Below are 16,255 nucleotides of genomic sequence, written 5' to 3' on the forward strand. Positions count from 1 at the left end.
TCCGTATGTACTAATTGTTTAGATTACACGTGATTATGATGCTATGTTTGCTTCCGCTGCGAAATATGATCCAACAAATTGAACATACCTATTTTCGTACTAAGTTATATCACAGATATTTGTGTTAATTTGCACTGCTAAACCAATACGACATACTGCCGCTGCATAATGTGACTCCAAACATGATAGAAACAAGTCTAGTTAAATGACAAGATACAGCTATTTTACACTGTTATTTGACCAGTAACCTACATGTTTGTTTGTCAACCAACAAGTTTGGAAATTTAGACGTAGTTAATTGATAATATGGTGTATACGCCAGGGTCTGAATGGATATTTGAAAACTGACTAAACCGATCGAATTGTACCGGACCGAACCGATTTTTAGGTTTCTTTTAATAAAATCGTAGGTTTTTATATAAATTTATAACCATACCGATAATTAGGGTAGGCTTTTTAGTTTATGAAAAAAAACCGAAAAAAAAAACGAACCGTACCGAATAAATTTGCATGTGAAAAATATATTTATATATTAAGTTTAAAGATAATAAAACAGTAAATTTTCCTTGGGTCTTAGAATTATGAAAACAATTACAAGCCAAAAAGTAATAAACTCAAAATCATAATTCCCAAACCTATTATGCTACGCTCATTGAAACTAAATCATTTCCAACATATTCACTAGCAAGATACAAGGTATTGTAGTGATTATGAGTAGCAAACTACAATGTATTGATTGCGTTTTATTTCGTATGATTCAGATTTATCTTTTTGAATAATTAATCTTCTATAGACTTTATTCTTGAGTCTCAGTTCCAGCTTCGTTAATATCTTTCCACTCGATTGCTTTATATTTCTTTATTTTTATTTGTTTAGTTTCTTTTATGCTGTTGTAGAGTAGTTGATGGATCCATACTCTAGCCATCTTTCATATTTTCTTAATTCATAACCCTTTAAAATGTAAAAATATCTAGAGAGTTTTGCTAAGTTCTATAAAAGTACGTATGTTATTGCATTCTACTTCTACTAATGATTTTTATATGACATTTAAAAAAAATACCGAAAATTAACCGAACTGTACCGATACCTAAGAGAAACCGATATGATTGGGACGGTTTCGAAAAGTCTAATATTGGTTATACATAATAGAATAACCGAAAAATTGGTATGGTATAAAATTTATAAAATAACCGACCGAACCGAACCATTGACACCCTATATACGGCATTGCCATATGTGATCCGCCTCTTTTCTGAATCCTGCGCATAGCGGGAGCTTAGTGCACCGGACTGCCCTTTACGGCATTACCAGTTGTCCACTTCTCCGATCTAATTAGTCACGTCATGCACGGTTCATTTTGTCAATAATATCATTTTGACACTTTTGTTATAATTGCACTGATATTAAGGTAAGGTGATGCAAAATCGTTTACTTTTCTTTTCTTCCAAGTTAGATGTATGGCCTTGAATTGAATGGCTACTTGTACGCATGTGTACAAAGATTTCCAGATCAATGCGTCTGAAAGATTTTTTTTTTTTTTTTTTTAATAATCGTGGTGTCCGGGTCAGCTACCTGTCACCTCCCACCAGCAATGTACTAGGTAACTATATCCACCAAGATTTGAATAGATGAGAAGAAATTACCTAGTATTTTTGCCTCCGCTTGAATTTAAACCTGACACATGATATTCACGCACTTCATTGACCGCTAGGCCACACCCGTAGGTGGAAGATTGACTTCCAATTCTACGCAGCTAGTTATTGGGATATATACATGGTCCTAATATGTTTACTTCGTGCCAAAGATAACCAAATATAGCTAATGCCCAGAAAAAGCTTTTAGACTCGGTCCATAATGATATACTACATTGCTATAGTCGTTGCCCTTGAATTCTGCATTCTTTGCTCTTGCTATGTCATGAAGGTGACTTTATGTCCAGGATTGGCTATTCTTAGTTTAGCTTTAAGGTTACGTTTGGTACGGTGGATAAGCAAATATAATCTTGGAATAAAAATTTAGTATTCCTTATCCTTTGTTTGATTACTAACCCTGAATAAGTTATTCTAAAATTAAAAATAGTATCGGGATAATTTAGACCTGCCAGAGGCGGAATAATAATCCTAGGATAAAGCAGCAAAATTGACAATCACATGATTAATACAACATACCAAACAATCAATAAAAAATAATATCATGATAACTAATCTCAATATAACTAATCTCAACATAACTAAGCGCAACATAACTTATCTTTCAAACCATACAACCCCTTAAAAGATATAAACTTGCTGCAGGCGTATGTTGTGGCAAACAACTATTATCGAATCTATTTTCTCAAACTTAATAAGTTTTTCCAATTATTTTTCTCCTTTTGTGCGTCATGTTTGAATTTGAATAATAATCATAGACTTCCCTTAAAATACTCAAAAGTTCTACTTCTCTATAGAAGTCAATTGTTTCTTAAGCCAATAAGTCTACAACAGACATATTTAGCAAACTCATGAAAAAGTCAAACTGCATTCCAAAAAAATATTCACAAACTAAAGTCTTATATTGCTGCTATTAGAAATGTCATCTTTACCAAATTAACTGCTGAGAGATTACCTTTGTATACAGGTGGATTATGACTCCTGCATAGTGCTAGCAAAATAAGCCCATAATTTGTCAAACCTCCCAATCCGCCCATATTTTAGTGAATAAAATTTATAAATAGCTATTTTTACTGTTGGTCAATCAAATTTAGCCAGATAATCAAAAGTCAACTATATTTAGCCAGTACATTAGCACCGGAACAATTTGTTGACAAAAATACCCCTACTCTGTTTATAAAAGTTACGCGACATGACCTCATACTCTATTTCAGCAGAATCTAGCGGCGTCAATCTACAGATTGAAGTAAACTCTCACAATTATTGTTCTGATTTTTCAAATTTTGTGGTTTAATCTTCTTATTCTCCTCATTACGTCAATCTACTATTCTTCTCGTTTGTAATTGAGATCGTAACTAATAACATCTGCATTGTTGTATATTTTTATAAATTTTATATGAAAAACGTTTATTCTATGCTTGATTGTGTAATATATAAATGTAATTTAATTTACAGTACTTTATGTTGTCATTAAACATCGAAAATGTTTTAGTTGATTAAAAAAACACAGTTAAAGTAATGGCAAATGAATTAATTGCAGAACAAAATATCCAGTATAATATGCTGGACCTTTCTGAATTGATATATAAGACTTACAAACTTCCAGGATATTCCTGGATATGATACGGAGAGTATCTGTGATTCAAATCCCAAGAAAATATTAAATGTTTAAGGTTCACCTACTATCCTGATTAGATATGTTAAAACTACAGACTCTGCAGCATATAGTACTGGAGGTATCTTTAATTCAAACTAGTAAAAATATTGCATAAAATGGTGTAGAACAAAACTCCAGTATAATATGCCGGACCTTTCTGAATTGATATGTAAAACTTAAAAACTTCCAGCATATTATACTGGAAGTATCTGTGATTCAAACCAGAAGAACACATCTAAGTTTTTAAGGTTCCCCCTACTGTCCAGAATAAAATGTTGGACTTTTGTGATTAGATATGTGAAAACTACCTTTAGGTAGAGAGACTGTTTCCGGTAGACTCTCGGCTCGCGAAACACCACTTGATTACATGGATAATAGTAAATCAGAGAACACTCCAAGCAGAATTTTGCAACCATTTTAGGTTTTATCCTCATAACATTAGCAGCACATTCCAATTCATGAGAAAAGTATCCTAATTCTAGCAGACAAAGAAGATTATCAAACTCCTTGAAGAAAATTGCCTCATATTCTTATTTCCTTTATTACATTGGGGAACTTTTTTCCTTGGTCCAGTAATATCACTTGCAAAATCATTATTGTACTAAAACTACACAGATCTTTGGTAATCTGAAGGTTTATAAGGGGCAAAAAGTTCACTCAACATTTTTTTCTTTCTTCTTGGATTCAAATTCATGTCCCTGCACAACAGATCATTGCAGTATATTTGTAACAACACACTTACACAGGCTCTTTTGTAGTATTTACAAGCGTAACGTTGCATACACTTCTCCCATCTCAGGACGTCCTCTTCCATTTCCGCTATTGTTGGCAGCTTAAATTTCCCTGCAAGAAAATGAGCTAACCATTTGCTTTGCATCTCAGTGGTGTATAGTATTGCAGGGCTCTCAGAATACCCAAGTATCGCGAGCTGTGGAATACGAGGGTGAATGCATTCGCGGTAGAAGGGAGTTGAAGAGCCAGTAATGCATTTCTGAAAATAGGTTGAGGTGAAAATATTACAAAGCTTATCATCACTTCTGTATCCAGTTGCAAAGATGACCAAGTCTGTATTCAAAGGAAGATTCTCCTCGTCGATGATGAGTCCGTTTTTACAAAAGCAATAACTTTTCGACTTCTTTAAAATGAGGCTTCCTTCTTCAACTCTCTTATAGAAATCAGCTGGCAATACTGTGAACATGCAAGAAGATATCTGTCTAAGAAAACCATGGTCCGGAATCATATTGTACTTCTTCAATGGGTATATCCATTTGAGATAACTTTCCGCAAACTTTGAAAATATCCACAACTGAAAGTAACAAGCATATCCATCAATTGTTATACGATGCTAAAAGTAAGACAACGGTAGAATTCTGAATACAACTAAGACTAAAGCAATGTGAGGCAAAATTAAGGAAGTTATTACCAGAGGTGAAAGTAAAATGGCCAAGAACCAGAGGAAAAATCCTTCGCGGGGCTTATGGATCATTAACTCTGAGAATCTATTCAAATTCCGAAAAGAGAGTTTCAGAAAGCCCTCTGGTACTGTCCAATGTACCCTCCTGAGTAACAATGTACAGGGATGTTTCACTCCTGAAATGAAAAAAATTATAAAGTTCTTTTATCAGTCCAAAGAAGTTTGCTGCAAACTAGTACATTATTCTGTTCCAAATGGCATAGCCAGCATTCGCGTACCAGACCATGTCATCAATTATTGAAAATTCAAACATCTCTAGCAAATAATTCATTAGAGGCAGAAGATCTAATGGCAAAAAATGAGACTGGTCCTAGGCTGGCAATATCTGTTTAGTGTATCCAGTTAATAACTAAGTAGTAGTACCATTTAGTCTGGCAACTTCTGCTGCAAGATCTATTGCTGATTTTTGGAATCCAATAACAGTGACGCGCTTATCTTTGACCATTGCAGTTGCATTAACACTTCCCATTTCAGCATAATCCATGGCGTGTATAACCTTGCCATTGAACACCTCCGGCCCTTTATTCATAGGAAAGTGAGGGATATTTGGCAGGCCACTGAACTTTCCAATGCATAAGATTATGAAATCAACTTCATAAACCTACCATTTCACATATTAGAAAATGAACATCATGCATGTCAAGAAAGTAATACAAATATTCTCTGTTAAAAATAGAATAGACTGAAAATTGTGACAACAAAGACATCCCAGAAAAAGTTACACTTTGCTTGAAAAAGGTGTTGTTTTAAATACTTCCCAACAGAGAAAATTCTGAACCAACAAATAATCCATCGGTTTCATTTTATATGTCAGTGTTTGACTGGACATGAAATTGTTAAAAAGAATGACTTTTGGCATATGAAGGAGAGCCTTGGAGCAATATGGTAAAGTTGTCCCTGTGTGACCTATAGGTCACAGGTTCAAGTCGTGGAATCAGCCGCTGATGCAGGGGAAGCCGCCTACATTACATCCCTTGGGGTGCGGCCCTTCTCTGTACCCTATGTGAACGTGACATGCTTTGTGCACCGGGCTGCCCTTTAATGACTTTTCGCATATACCAAAGTACCCTATAACTAATACTCTAATAGTACATGGGCGGAGCTAGAAGCCCATATGCAGGTGTGGCCGAGAACACAGTAACTTTTGCTCAAACAATGTATTTGCATTAAAAGATTCATTAAATTTATACATATATTGAATTTACAACCCAGTTATTAGCAATTGAAGTCGACGTTTTAAAATTTAGAAACCATAAAGTTGAAATTCTAGCTGCGCCAATGTCATTCAGGTAAAATGAGGTACCATTCCTTTTGAATAGACTAAAGTAGAAAAAGTACAGGAAGTAGTATTTACCTTATGTGGATGCAAGGAACGAAGGAGATCCATTACTGTGACAACCCATTTGCATTTAGGAGAGAATGCTTGGCCTGTACCACCCCACAGATTCTGACAACCAGCAGCCATTTCTTCACCATCATCTTCACAACAGTAATCAATACTAACCACCTTAGTATTAAACTGAATATGTTTCAGGATGTTGAAGTGAAGAGCATAGGATTCAATATAATCCTTAACTTGATAATGATTAGGAAAAGTTTCTGTGACAGACGTTGGCCATGAAAAATCTGAGAACTGGTAAAGATCTTTAGGAGTTTGAAGTTTAGTTGACTCAATTGTATTGGACCAAACTCCGCCAATACAATTTGAGGATTCAAAAATTATAGGATTAAATCCCTGTTCTAGTGCGTGTTTGCATGCAACAAGACCACTTATTCCGGCACCGATGATTCCTATTTGCTTCTTGTTTTTTTCAACATTGATTTCTCCGTTTACGTGTGTCTCCATGTTGAAAAGACAATAATACCCTAATTCCAAACTCCACAAAAAAGGAAATTGGAGAATTGCCTACTATTTGATGGCTAAACTTATCAAAGGACAACTGAGATTCTTATACTTGACTCTAGAGCAACCGACTCAACATACGTCATTGAAATCAATTAATTTTGTGACTCTTCATAAATTTATTTTTAATTTTACGATCTTAATTTTATATGCGAGAGATTTACTTTTACATCTAAAAAGTTTATTTTCTTAATTTAAAATTATAAAGGGGAATGATGTATAAATAGCACCAACTTTAGTGGGTGTTTGGCCATAAGAATTGTAAAATTAAAAAAAATCAAGTGAAAATGGTATTTGAAAATTAGAGTATGTTTGGACATTAATGTAATTTGGGTTGTTTTTGGAGTTTTGTGAGTGATCTGAGTGAAAATTTTGAAAAATAACCTTTTGGAGTTCTTCAAATTTTCAAGAAATTAAAAAATTCATCTTCAAGTGAAAATTAAAAATTTTATGGCCAAAGATTGATCTCGAAAAAAATGAAAAACTTCTTACATCCAAACGGGCTCACACGCTATAATACTATATAAAAGAATTTGACGAAATTTACGGGTTCGTTAGTCCCTTAAATCTGCCGGAAAGGGTCGCACCTAGAGGAAGCGTGAAGAGACGTCATTACAAGTGAAATTTCAAACTTAAACATATCACGGCCTCATCTTTTGATTCCAAATTTCAGCCTTAGATGTAGGCAGAAGGCAAGGTTTACAAACTTAGTGTATGGAGTTATGTCATCAAAAGAGTTGGTACCGTTGGGAAAATGTAGAAGGTGACAGAAACAAAATTAATTGACGAGATTTTGAGAGTTGATGAATTGTTTTTCTTTAGAAAAAGTTATTTATCACAGTACCAAGATTGGCAATATGGGTGTTAAACGGGTCGGGTTGACCCGGTTCCGGACCGGCCCGGACCGGTAAGAGGGGGCTGGATTGGGCTGGGAGGGGGGTTGGGGGGCTGGGCCGGATTAATTATTTGAAACGGGTAACCGGCCCGGTTGAACCCGAAAGAGTTACTGTTCACTCTTACCGGGTTAACCGGCCCGGTTCAACGGCTACTTTTTTTTGTTTTTTTTTTTAATTTTCGAATTCAGTGGGCCCCACAGACCGTTGGCAACGATCAGGCCATTTTTTGGTCCGTTGGCCAACGGAAATATTGCACAAATAGCCTATTTTTTTTTTAAATTTTTAACCCTTTTTCAATTTACAAAACTAACCTTCTCTAAAACTATAAATACCCCTCCCCCCCTCTTCTTCATTTCTTCACTCAATATTCATTTCTCAATCTCAATTTCTCTGGTTCTCTCATTCTCCAATTTGCAAGACTTCAAGTCTTCAATTTATCATTTCATCTTCTAATTTTATTTGTCTCTCTTTTCTTGAATTTAATTTATCGTGTTTTGTCATTCGGAATTTGAAGTTTGAACAATTGAAGTTCAAAATTGAAATACTTGCTTGACGTTTGTTCGTGGTAACATCGGATTTGCGTAATCAAGTGCTCAATTTATTGTCGAATTCGGTGCACTCCCTCCAACTCTTTCTCTTATTTACTATTTTAATTGCATATTTAATTTTAGCTTATACTTTAATTTTTACAATATGTTGAATGCTGCTAAAAGAGCGTGTAGAAAAGTTACTGGAAGGGGAAATAAAAAAAGAGGTAGTCCTTCAGCATCTGGTAGTAATAGTAATACCCAATTTATACATGTTTCCGAAACATCGCCTAATGATAATATAGATTATGAACAATTGCAAGAAGATTTTGGAATAGAAGATAATGAAATAGGAATGGAAGATGAGATACCAACTACACCTACTAGTGTTGGAGTTGGTAGTGTTGGGGTTGCTACAAGGGGTGGTGGTCGTGGCACTAGTAGTAGACCACCTGTGGCTCCGACTACTAATCGTAGAAAAAGAAGTAAGGTTTGAAATTTTTTTGAAATAATAGAAGGTACTGATAGAGTTAAATGCAAACTTTGTAAATGTGATTTTAAACATTTAACTGGAGGAAATTTAGGGGGGACTGGGACGCTTAGTAGACATATGAGAACTGAGCATCCCATAGAATGGGGCGCTGATGGTGATGGAAATCAAACAACTATTAACCCTACTACTGGAGGTCTAGTGAAATATGATAAAATGAAGGATCGTGAGGAGTTAGCAAAAATGATTGCTTTGGGATGTCGACCTTTTTCTTTAGCTTCTTCATCATATCTTATTATGTATATTCAAAGGATTTACAATCCTTTATTTAAAGGTATCCCTAGAAGTACTTGTAGAGCTGATATCTTTAGACTTCATGGACAATATCAAACATACATACGTTATTTGTTTAGCCACCTTCCTTGTAGAGTTTCTCTAACTTCTGATATTGGCCATGCTGTTAATGAAAATGATTATTTGACAATTACATGCCATTGGATAGATGATACTACTTGTATGCAAAAACGTATTATCGCTTTTAGATATGATGAAGATCAGAGTCATACTGCTGCGTTTATAAGTAGTACTATTTGTGAAGTAGTTGAATTTTATAATCTAAAGCAAAAAGTATTGTGTATGTCTTTTGATAATGCTTCTAACAATGATGCCGCAATTTCAATATTAAAACTGCATTTGCATCCACCTCTTGATGAAATTTTTCATGTTACGTGTGCATGTCATGTTTATAATTTAATTGTTAAAAGTGGCCTTGATTTATTTTCAACTGAGATTACTCATGTTAGAAGAGCAGTTGGTGTTATTCAAGGAAATAATAGACAATCTAGAATAAAGGAATTTAAGAATAAGTGTGTCCAGTATAACCTTAAACCCAGATTCATGCCAGACGAAATTGTTACTAGATGGAATTATACACATATATTTTTAGAATGTTGCTACAAATATAGATTCCCAATAACTGAAGTTGCTAATGCGCATTGTACTGATCCAAACCGTATGTTAACAACTAGTACTTGGGAGGTCATTAATGATGTTGTTAGATTTTTACATAAATTTTATACAGCTACTATTGAGTTTTCTGGAGTATATTACCCTACTGTTACTATGGCTTTAGTACATATAGCTGAAATTTCTTTTCTATTCTTTGAATTTAAGAAGAAAGAACAATATAAGAATGTTGTGGAAAAAATAAAAGCAAAATTCAAAAAATATTTCTTTCCAATTCCTCCGATTTACTTAATGGGTGTTGTTTTAAATCCTTCTATTAAGATATCTGATTATCACCAATTAATGAATGCTTTATATACTTATATGGAGATTGGACCAACTGAAACCCCAAATTTATATGTTTCTATGAACATGCTAAATGAGTATTTACAACAATTATATAATTATTATGCAAATGTAATTGATGATGCTGCTCGTACTGTAGGCAATGTTAATCCCACTATGCATTGTAGCACTTCTGCTACTGTTGATAATGAAGAAGGCCTTGATAGTTTTAATATTTTTTCTACATTTTCTAACACTCAAACCAGTAGTAGGAACATTGATGAACTTCAATTCTACTTGCAGAAGCAAAAAGAGCCTCGCACAAAGGAATTTTCACCGTTGGGATGGTGGCATGAGAGTAGAAAGCAATTTCCTGTTCTTTTCGCTATGGCTCGGGACGTGCTGAATGTGCCAATTTCTACTGTTGCATCAGAGAGTGCATTTAGCCAAGCAAGACAACAACTTGGAGACACCCGCCACTCATTGGGAAGCAATGCTTTGGAAGTTTTAGTATGTTTCAGAGATTGGATTAGATCGGAATGAAGAAATCAAGGATGTGAAGATGTTGAGAGCCCAGAAGACGAGGAACTTGGAGATATATTAACACATGGTAACCCATCCGAATTTAACACTCCAGAAGAAAGTCAATCGGTGCATATTGATTATGAAGAACTTACTAGGGCAATGCAAAACCTTTGAATTTACTTGTTGTTAAAAATATAAACCTTTCAATTTGTAAGTTTGAATTTTTGAATTATGAAATAAAAGTAGCACTTGCAATAAGTGCAATTTTTTCCCATCTTCATTGTATTCTTTATGTTAGTACTTTGTATTAATATAACTTACAATATTTAAACAAAAATCCAAAAAAAAAATTAAAAATACACTAAACCCGGTCCGGCCCGGTCCCCTCAACCCGTAACCCTTACGGTTCAATTTTACCCAGATGAACCCGAACCCGTTAAATCCGTTAAGAACCAACCCGGAACCGGCCCGGACCGTAACCCGTAAGTCCAAAAAAACAGGCCCGGCCCGGCCCGGCCCACCCGTTAAACACCCTTAATTGGTAATAAGTTCAAGTAATATCAATTAAAGGATACAACAAAATTTGATTTGTACATCTTTATCCAAAAAAAATATTTGATTTGTACGTACTTCAGCAACTAGCAATAATGAAGTACTACCTACTTCTCTTATTTGCAGGTTTATTTCTTTATTTCACTTGTATAGCTACTTTTTGTCTTTAGCAAAATCTTGCAATTCTAGTTCTTGTTAAGGTTCCACGAGAGAGAAGTTTTAGTAACAAAGATTAGAATAGTTATTTTTGTGTCATGAACCTTCATTTTGATTATCTTTTAGAAGTGATTTTTGTGCGATGAACCTTTACTTAGATAATTATCAATGAAATTTTTCCGGACCAAGAGACTCCATCAAAGACATGCATAGAAAACATAGAAAAGCTTAGGTTTCGACTTGTAAGCTTAGTGAAATTAAAATTGAAGATGAGGGTATTATAGTCATTTTGTTTCTAAGCAAGGTGTGTTATGTGTCTTGTTCCTTTACACCCAACACATACTCACATTCTTATGCCTTCGCTTTCTTGCTCTCTCCCGAATTTTCTAGTTTGCTGTCAATTTCAATCTCAATACAAAATTATATATCTCTTTCTTGTTTATTCAAAGTTTTATTTTACTTTGATTTCAAGTCAGTTGAGTTCTGGGGTTTATACGATATATGTATGTATAAGATTTATATTTTATTCCATTTCAGAATTGGCGATGAAAACATACCTAATGGCCTTAATAAGCCAGGTCGAGGAATATATCTGAAAAATTCATTAAAAATGAGACCAATATTAGTGTATATATGTTATATGTGTGAGCACCTAACTTTTGACCATATTTAGATTTTGCCACTTTTTAGTATTTAAATATTTTTTAAGTTTGATCTACATATTTTAGCCTTTATTTCACTTTTTAGGAGGTTTAGTTAAGAAAATTAAAAACCACAAAAAGCGTCACACTTTTGTATTACTTCATTTATAAGGAATGTGAGAAAATCTCAAAAAGACACATAATGAACCGAAGTAATTAACAAAGAACATGCATAATTTTCTCTCTTCTCTCTCAACGCACGATAGAGTGCATGTGCTAGCGTACGCTGACCAACAATGGGGAGGGGTAGGCCGAAGAGAAATGCAACCATGATCCAACTGGTTGAGTACACAGGAATGAGTAGCAACACTCAAAGTACGGGAATGGAGAGCAATACGATTAAAGAAGCAGGGAAAACACCAATGGAACAGTGGCCGCTATTGTCAGCCACAAAGGAAGGTATGAAAATATCACGCTCTAACCTCGGGAGGCGCGAGGCGCTCAACCGAGTGAACCCGACTGAGCAAGCCTATTAGACACTTTCTACCCAACTCATTATGATCAAGAAAATAGGTTATTATTAATTACATAATAGAAAGGTTTTTGTAAACATATCAAAATCGATTCATTTGTTATATCATTGGTAGGTTTTTAAAATTTCATACACTTTACAATTTGAAGGAACAAGGGTTCAAAACACAACATATTCCACTGACCCTTCAAATGCCCATATACAACCCACATAAATGTCTATGGAGCCTCTAGAGATACAAAAGACAGTTATGATAATGCCGGCAACAAGGCCCCGGATATACCTCAAAACGTGGTAAGCATATAAACAAAAGATGTACTACATGACCCCGGGAAGGAATGGGCTCACCAAGTCTGCTGGGAAGATGATGATGATGCACCACAAGCTGAGATCAACATTGTCTGCTATGGAACCACCTACGTCCATTAAAAGATATAGCGTCTCAGGCAAAAGGAATGTTAGTACTGTCGAATAGTACTAGTATGTAAAGCTAAACACCAATCTTAATAGAATAAAAAATGAAACAAAGAGGAAGCAATCATGATGTACAATAAGAGCTTCAAACAAATACGAAAATATCAAGTAAGGATCACATAGTTCTCGGTTCAATTTCCATCTTATTAGGTTGATAATCTTAGTGCCATGTGCCACAATCCACAATACCACCGTGTTCCTACACGAAGTCCGATCTCGACCCGATCGGCTAGGTCATCTCATTTGAGACATCAACCATATCCACAATTTTAATCAATCAATCCAGCATAATTACCACCATGTGCGTGGCATGGTGCCCGATCACGGCCCGATCGGCTAGGCCATCTCACTTGAGACATCATCCTTTCAATCGTTCATCTCAATTCATATTTTTTCCCCATCTTTTATTACATGGCACAAGTAGCCTCCTTTATTAAGTCATTCTTGGCGCTTGGCCGTATCTTACAATTCAAGTTTCTCTTATTATACATTCAGATAACATTATCATCCACATCAATAAGGCCTATCATATAAGGCATTGCACACATAATGGGAAACCATGGAAAATCCTAATCACGCGGAGGCTTTTCATACAAATTAGCATAGCAATCTTTATTCGATTCTTGACATGACTTCTTGACTTTTCTCAACACACACTCCACATTTTAAACAAATTCCCAAATAGCATGATGACATGGTAAACATTTAGATCAATTATTGAACATGAATCTTTCAACACAACACATTAGGGCAGACAATTCTAGTATGATCAATTTAGGGACTTACACCAATTACACGAACACCAGGAGTTCTATTCTAAGAAGAAGGGGGTTTAGCCATACATACCTCAATTGAGCCCCTTAAAACTCTACGATGTTCCGGAATGTTCGCAACTTCAATCTATTTAGCAATGTAGCACAATTGAACCCATAATTAGGAAAACAATCATAGTCCTAGCTCACTTGAGCATTCTATCAAACACTATGTGTTTATTAAGGTTCTATGGCCCCTTTTTGTGAAAGATTACACCAACTCATTCCCCATTCTTTTCTATCTTTGTTTTACCACTCCCCCATATACCTTAGGATCACATGCATGCAAGAAAATCACCCTCATCCCCATGAATTACCTCACAAATGGCCCATTATAGCTACATTTTGGAATTAAGAGCTGGGGTGATAGAAGCTTACCTCTTGGGAAGGAGACCTAGGTGCCTCTCTTATTAATCTTCAAGGTGGTTAAGCAAGAACTGAATAACAATTGATGAATACCACTTTCTTTCTCTAGGATCCTTTCCCCCACTCTAAACTATCAGAAAAATATGCTCAAAATGGCCTAATGTGGGTGTTTTAATGGAATGGGGTCGGGTGGCTATGCGGCTCGCGAAAGTAGCCCTCAGGGACCTAAATTTTCTGTCTCAGTCTGCGGCCAATATACGGTCCGCAGACCTGTTCTGCAGTCGCATAATGCATCGCAGAACCTCCCTTCACAAAAGTTCAAGAATGGTTATGCGGCCCGCGAAGTGGTTATGCAGTCGCATAATTGGCTGCGAAAACGGACCTCAAAATTGGCCAAAAAGACTGCCTCACTTTGCGGCCAAAATACGGCCCGCAGAATGATTATGCGGCCGCATAATGGGCCACAGAAATACACATATCTGCAAAATACTTCCCTTTAACTCTGTAGCGTACTGTTCAATCCAAAATATCCGAACCAAGAATTTTTACTATTACAACACATAAATCTAACTTGGCACCACAAAATTTCGGGTTTTAGGTAAAATTTCATGGGGCCTTAAAGAAAACTCCATCTGATAAGGTCATTAGTAGTGAGAAAATAGTTTTCAGAGTTCCGCCAAAACATGCGAACCCTAGTTCCAGTAAAATTGAGACAATGGAAAAGAATTCTATAGGGATTACTGGAGAATTGGGTGCAACTGGGGATACAGGGGCGACGACTAAACCTCAAGTGAATTTGCCAACTGCTGATGTTAAGACAGGTCAAAAACAATGGCAAAATCTATTCATGCGAAACCGACTTGCAGAAAAGGGAATGGATCTAAGCTTTATCGCTCCAACTCTAAAAAATGGCAAGGTAATTGTGTAACTCTGTTAGGAAGAAGTCTAGGAGGAAACTCCAAAGTAGAAACAAGCGCTAATTTTGTATGATGTTGGAGGAACTCCAACTATAGGAGCCATGGAACGATACATTGCTTCAGCTTGGAACTTCGCAACAAAGCCTAAAGTGTATTTTCACAATGATGGACACTTTATGGTAAGATTCAACTCCATTAAAGACAGGGATGAAGTGATGTACTCATGACCTCACATGTTGAACAATAAATCTATTATTATGAAAGTGTGGTCTGCTGATTTTGACTTTAACAAAGAAGTTTTACAGACCATTCTAGTGTGGGACAAGTACCCTAATCTACCTTTGAATTGCTGGGGAAATAAATCATTGAGCAGGATTTGTTGTGGCTTTGGAATTCCCCTGCATGTTGATGCTTGCACTGCACAACTAGATAAGATTTCCTATGCTAGAGTGTTAGTTGAGATGGATGTTACGAAAGAGCTACCTAGATCCATTAAGGTGACTGATCCAAATGGAAGGGAGTTCATGCAGGAGATAGTGTATGATTGGGTCCCTGAATTCTGCCACAAATGTATGCAAGTAGGCCACAAATGCAGATCAGAAGACCAGCTAGGAGAAAAACCTAAGCCTAAGAATCAGAAGCAGAAATGGCAGCCTAAACCTGTGCTTAAGGTATAGGAAGCACCTATAGCTGTTAATGGGCAACAAAATATGGCACCTCTTAGTGTTGAAGAAAATGCTAGTACTAGTGCACAAAATGCTAGTACTAGTGTAGGGTCAACTAAAGGAGATAAGGAACATGCATGGCAGACAGCTATAGGGAAATCAACAGTTAGAAGCAGAGAGAGACAAGCAATTGATACAGTTAATGTGATCAATGGTTTTAACCTTCTCACAAAGTCCAGACTACAGTTAACAATGCCAAGGAAAATGGAGGAAGGAACACGTAAACATAGAGGCAATACAAGGCAAGATGGTCCTGCACAATCCCTCTTTATACCTGTATGAAGCTAGTCACTTGGAATATAATGGGACTAAATAAGTTGTTCATTAGAAGTAATAAATTTCATATGATTGCACTATTAGAGCACAAAATAAAATAACAGAAGGCCACGCAAATAATAAGAAAAATCACTCATAGATGGGCATGGCTAGCTAACTATGAATATAGTAGTAGAGGTAGAATCTAGCTACTGTGGGAAACAAATGAGGTAGACTGTATGGAGTTGTGAAGATCATCTCAGCTCATACACTCTTCAGTACACATTAAGAGGCCGAGTATGAGATTTACATTTACAGTTGTTTATGGGCTGCACACTTTGGATGACATAAGAAGTCTGTGGAGTGAAATGACAAGCCTACAGTCCATACAACAAGGTCCATGGTTGATAATAG

The 16,255-nt window shown here is 35.8% G+C and overlaps 1 protein-coding gene across 1 annotated transcript; it reads right to left on the reverse strand.

The window, feature by feature from the left end:
- Positions 1-3,751: 3,751 nt before the first annotated feature.
- On the reverse strand, positions 3,752-6,687 carry LOC109209035 (probable flavin-containing monooxygenase 1). Its single transcript, XM_019372199.1, has 4 exons — positions 6,135-6,687; positions 5,144-5,381; positions 4,730-4,896; positions 3,752-4,612 (listed from the first exon to the last, which is right to left on the reverse strand). Exons 1-4 carry the CDS (start codon positions 6,624-6,626, stop codon positions 3,914-3,916), a joined length of 1,596 nt encoding a protein of 531 aa, XP_019227744.1. The 5' UTR covers positions 6,627-6,687; the 3' UTR covers positions 3,752-3,913.
- Between the last annotated feature and the right edge of the window lie 9,568 nt (positions 6,688-16,255).

The sequence above is a fragment of the Nicotiana attenuata genome, unplaced genomic scaffold (assembly GCF_001879085.1).
Source record: "Nicotiana attenuata strain UT unplaced genomic scaffold, NIATTr2, whole genome shotgun sequence".
NCBI classification, from domain to species: Eukaryota; Viridiplantae; Streptophyta; class Magnoliopsida; order Solanales; family Solanaceae; genus Nicotiana; species Nicotiana attenuata.

What these genes read in the sequence shown, in the direction of transcription:
- LOC109209035 (XM_019372199.1), bottom strand. Translation starts at nt 6,626, where the DNA reads ATGGAGACACACGTAAACGGAGAAATCAATGTTGAAAAAAACAAGAAG. An exon ending in GTTCCTTGCATCCACATAAG is followed by an intron (nt 5,382 to 6,134) that starts GTAAATACTACT and finishes GTGAAATGGTAG; the next exon opens with GTTTATGAAGTTGATTTCAT. An exon ending in AGAAGTTGCCAGACTAAATG is followed by an intron (nt 4,897 to 5,143) that starts GTACTACTACTT and finishes TTTTCATTTCAG; the next exon opens with GAGTGAAACATCCCTGTACA.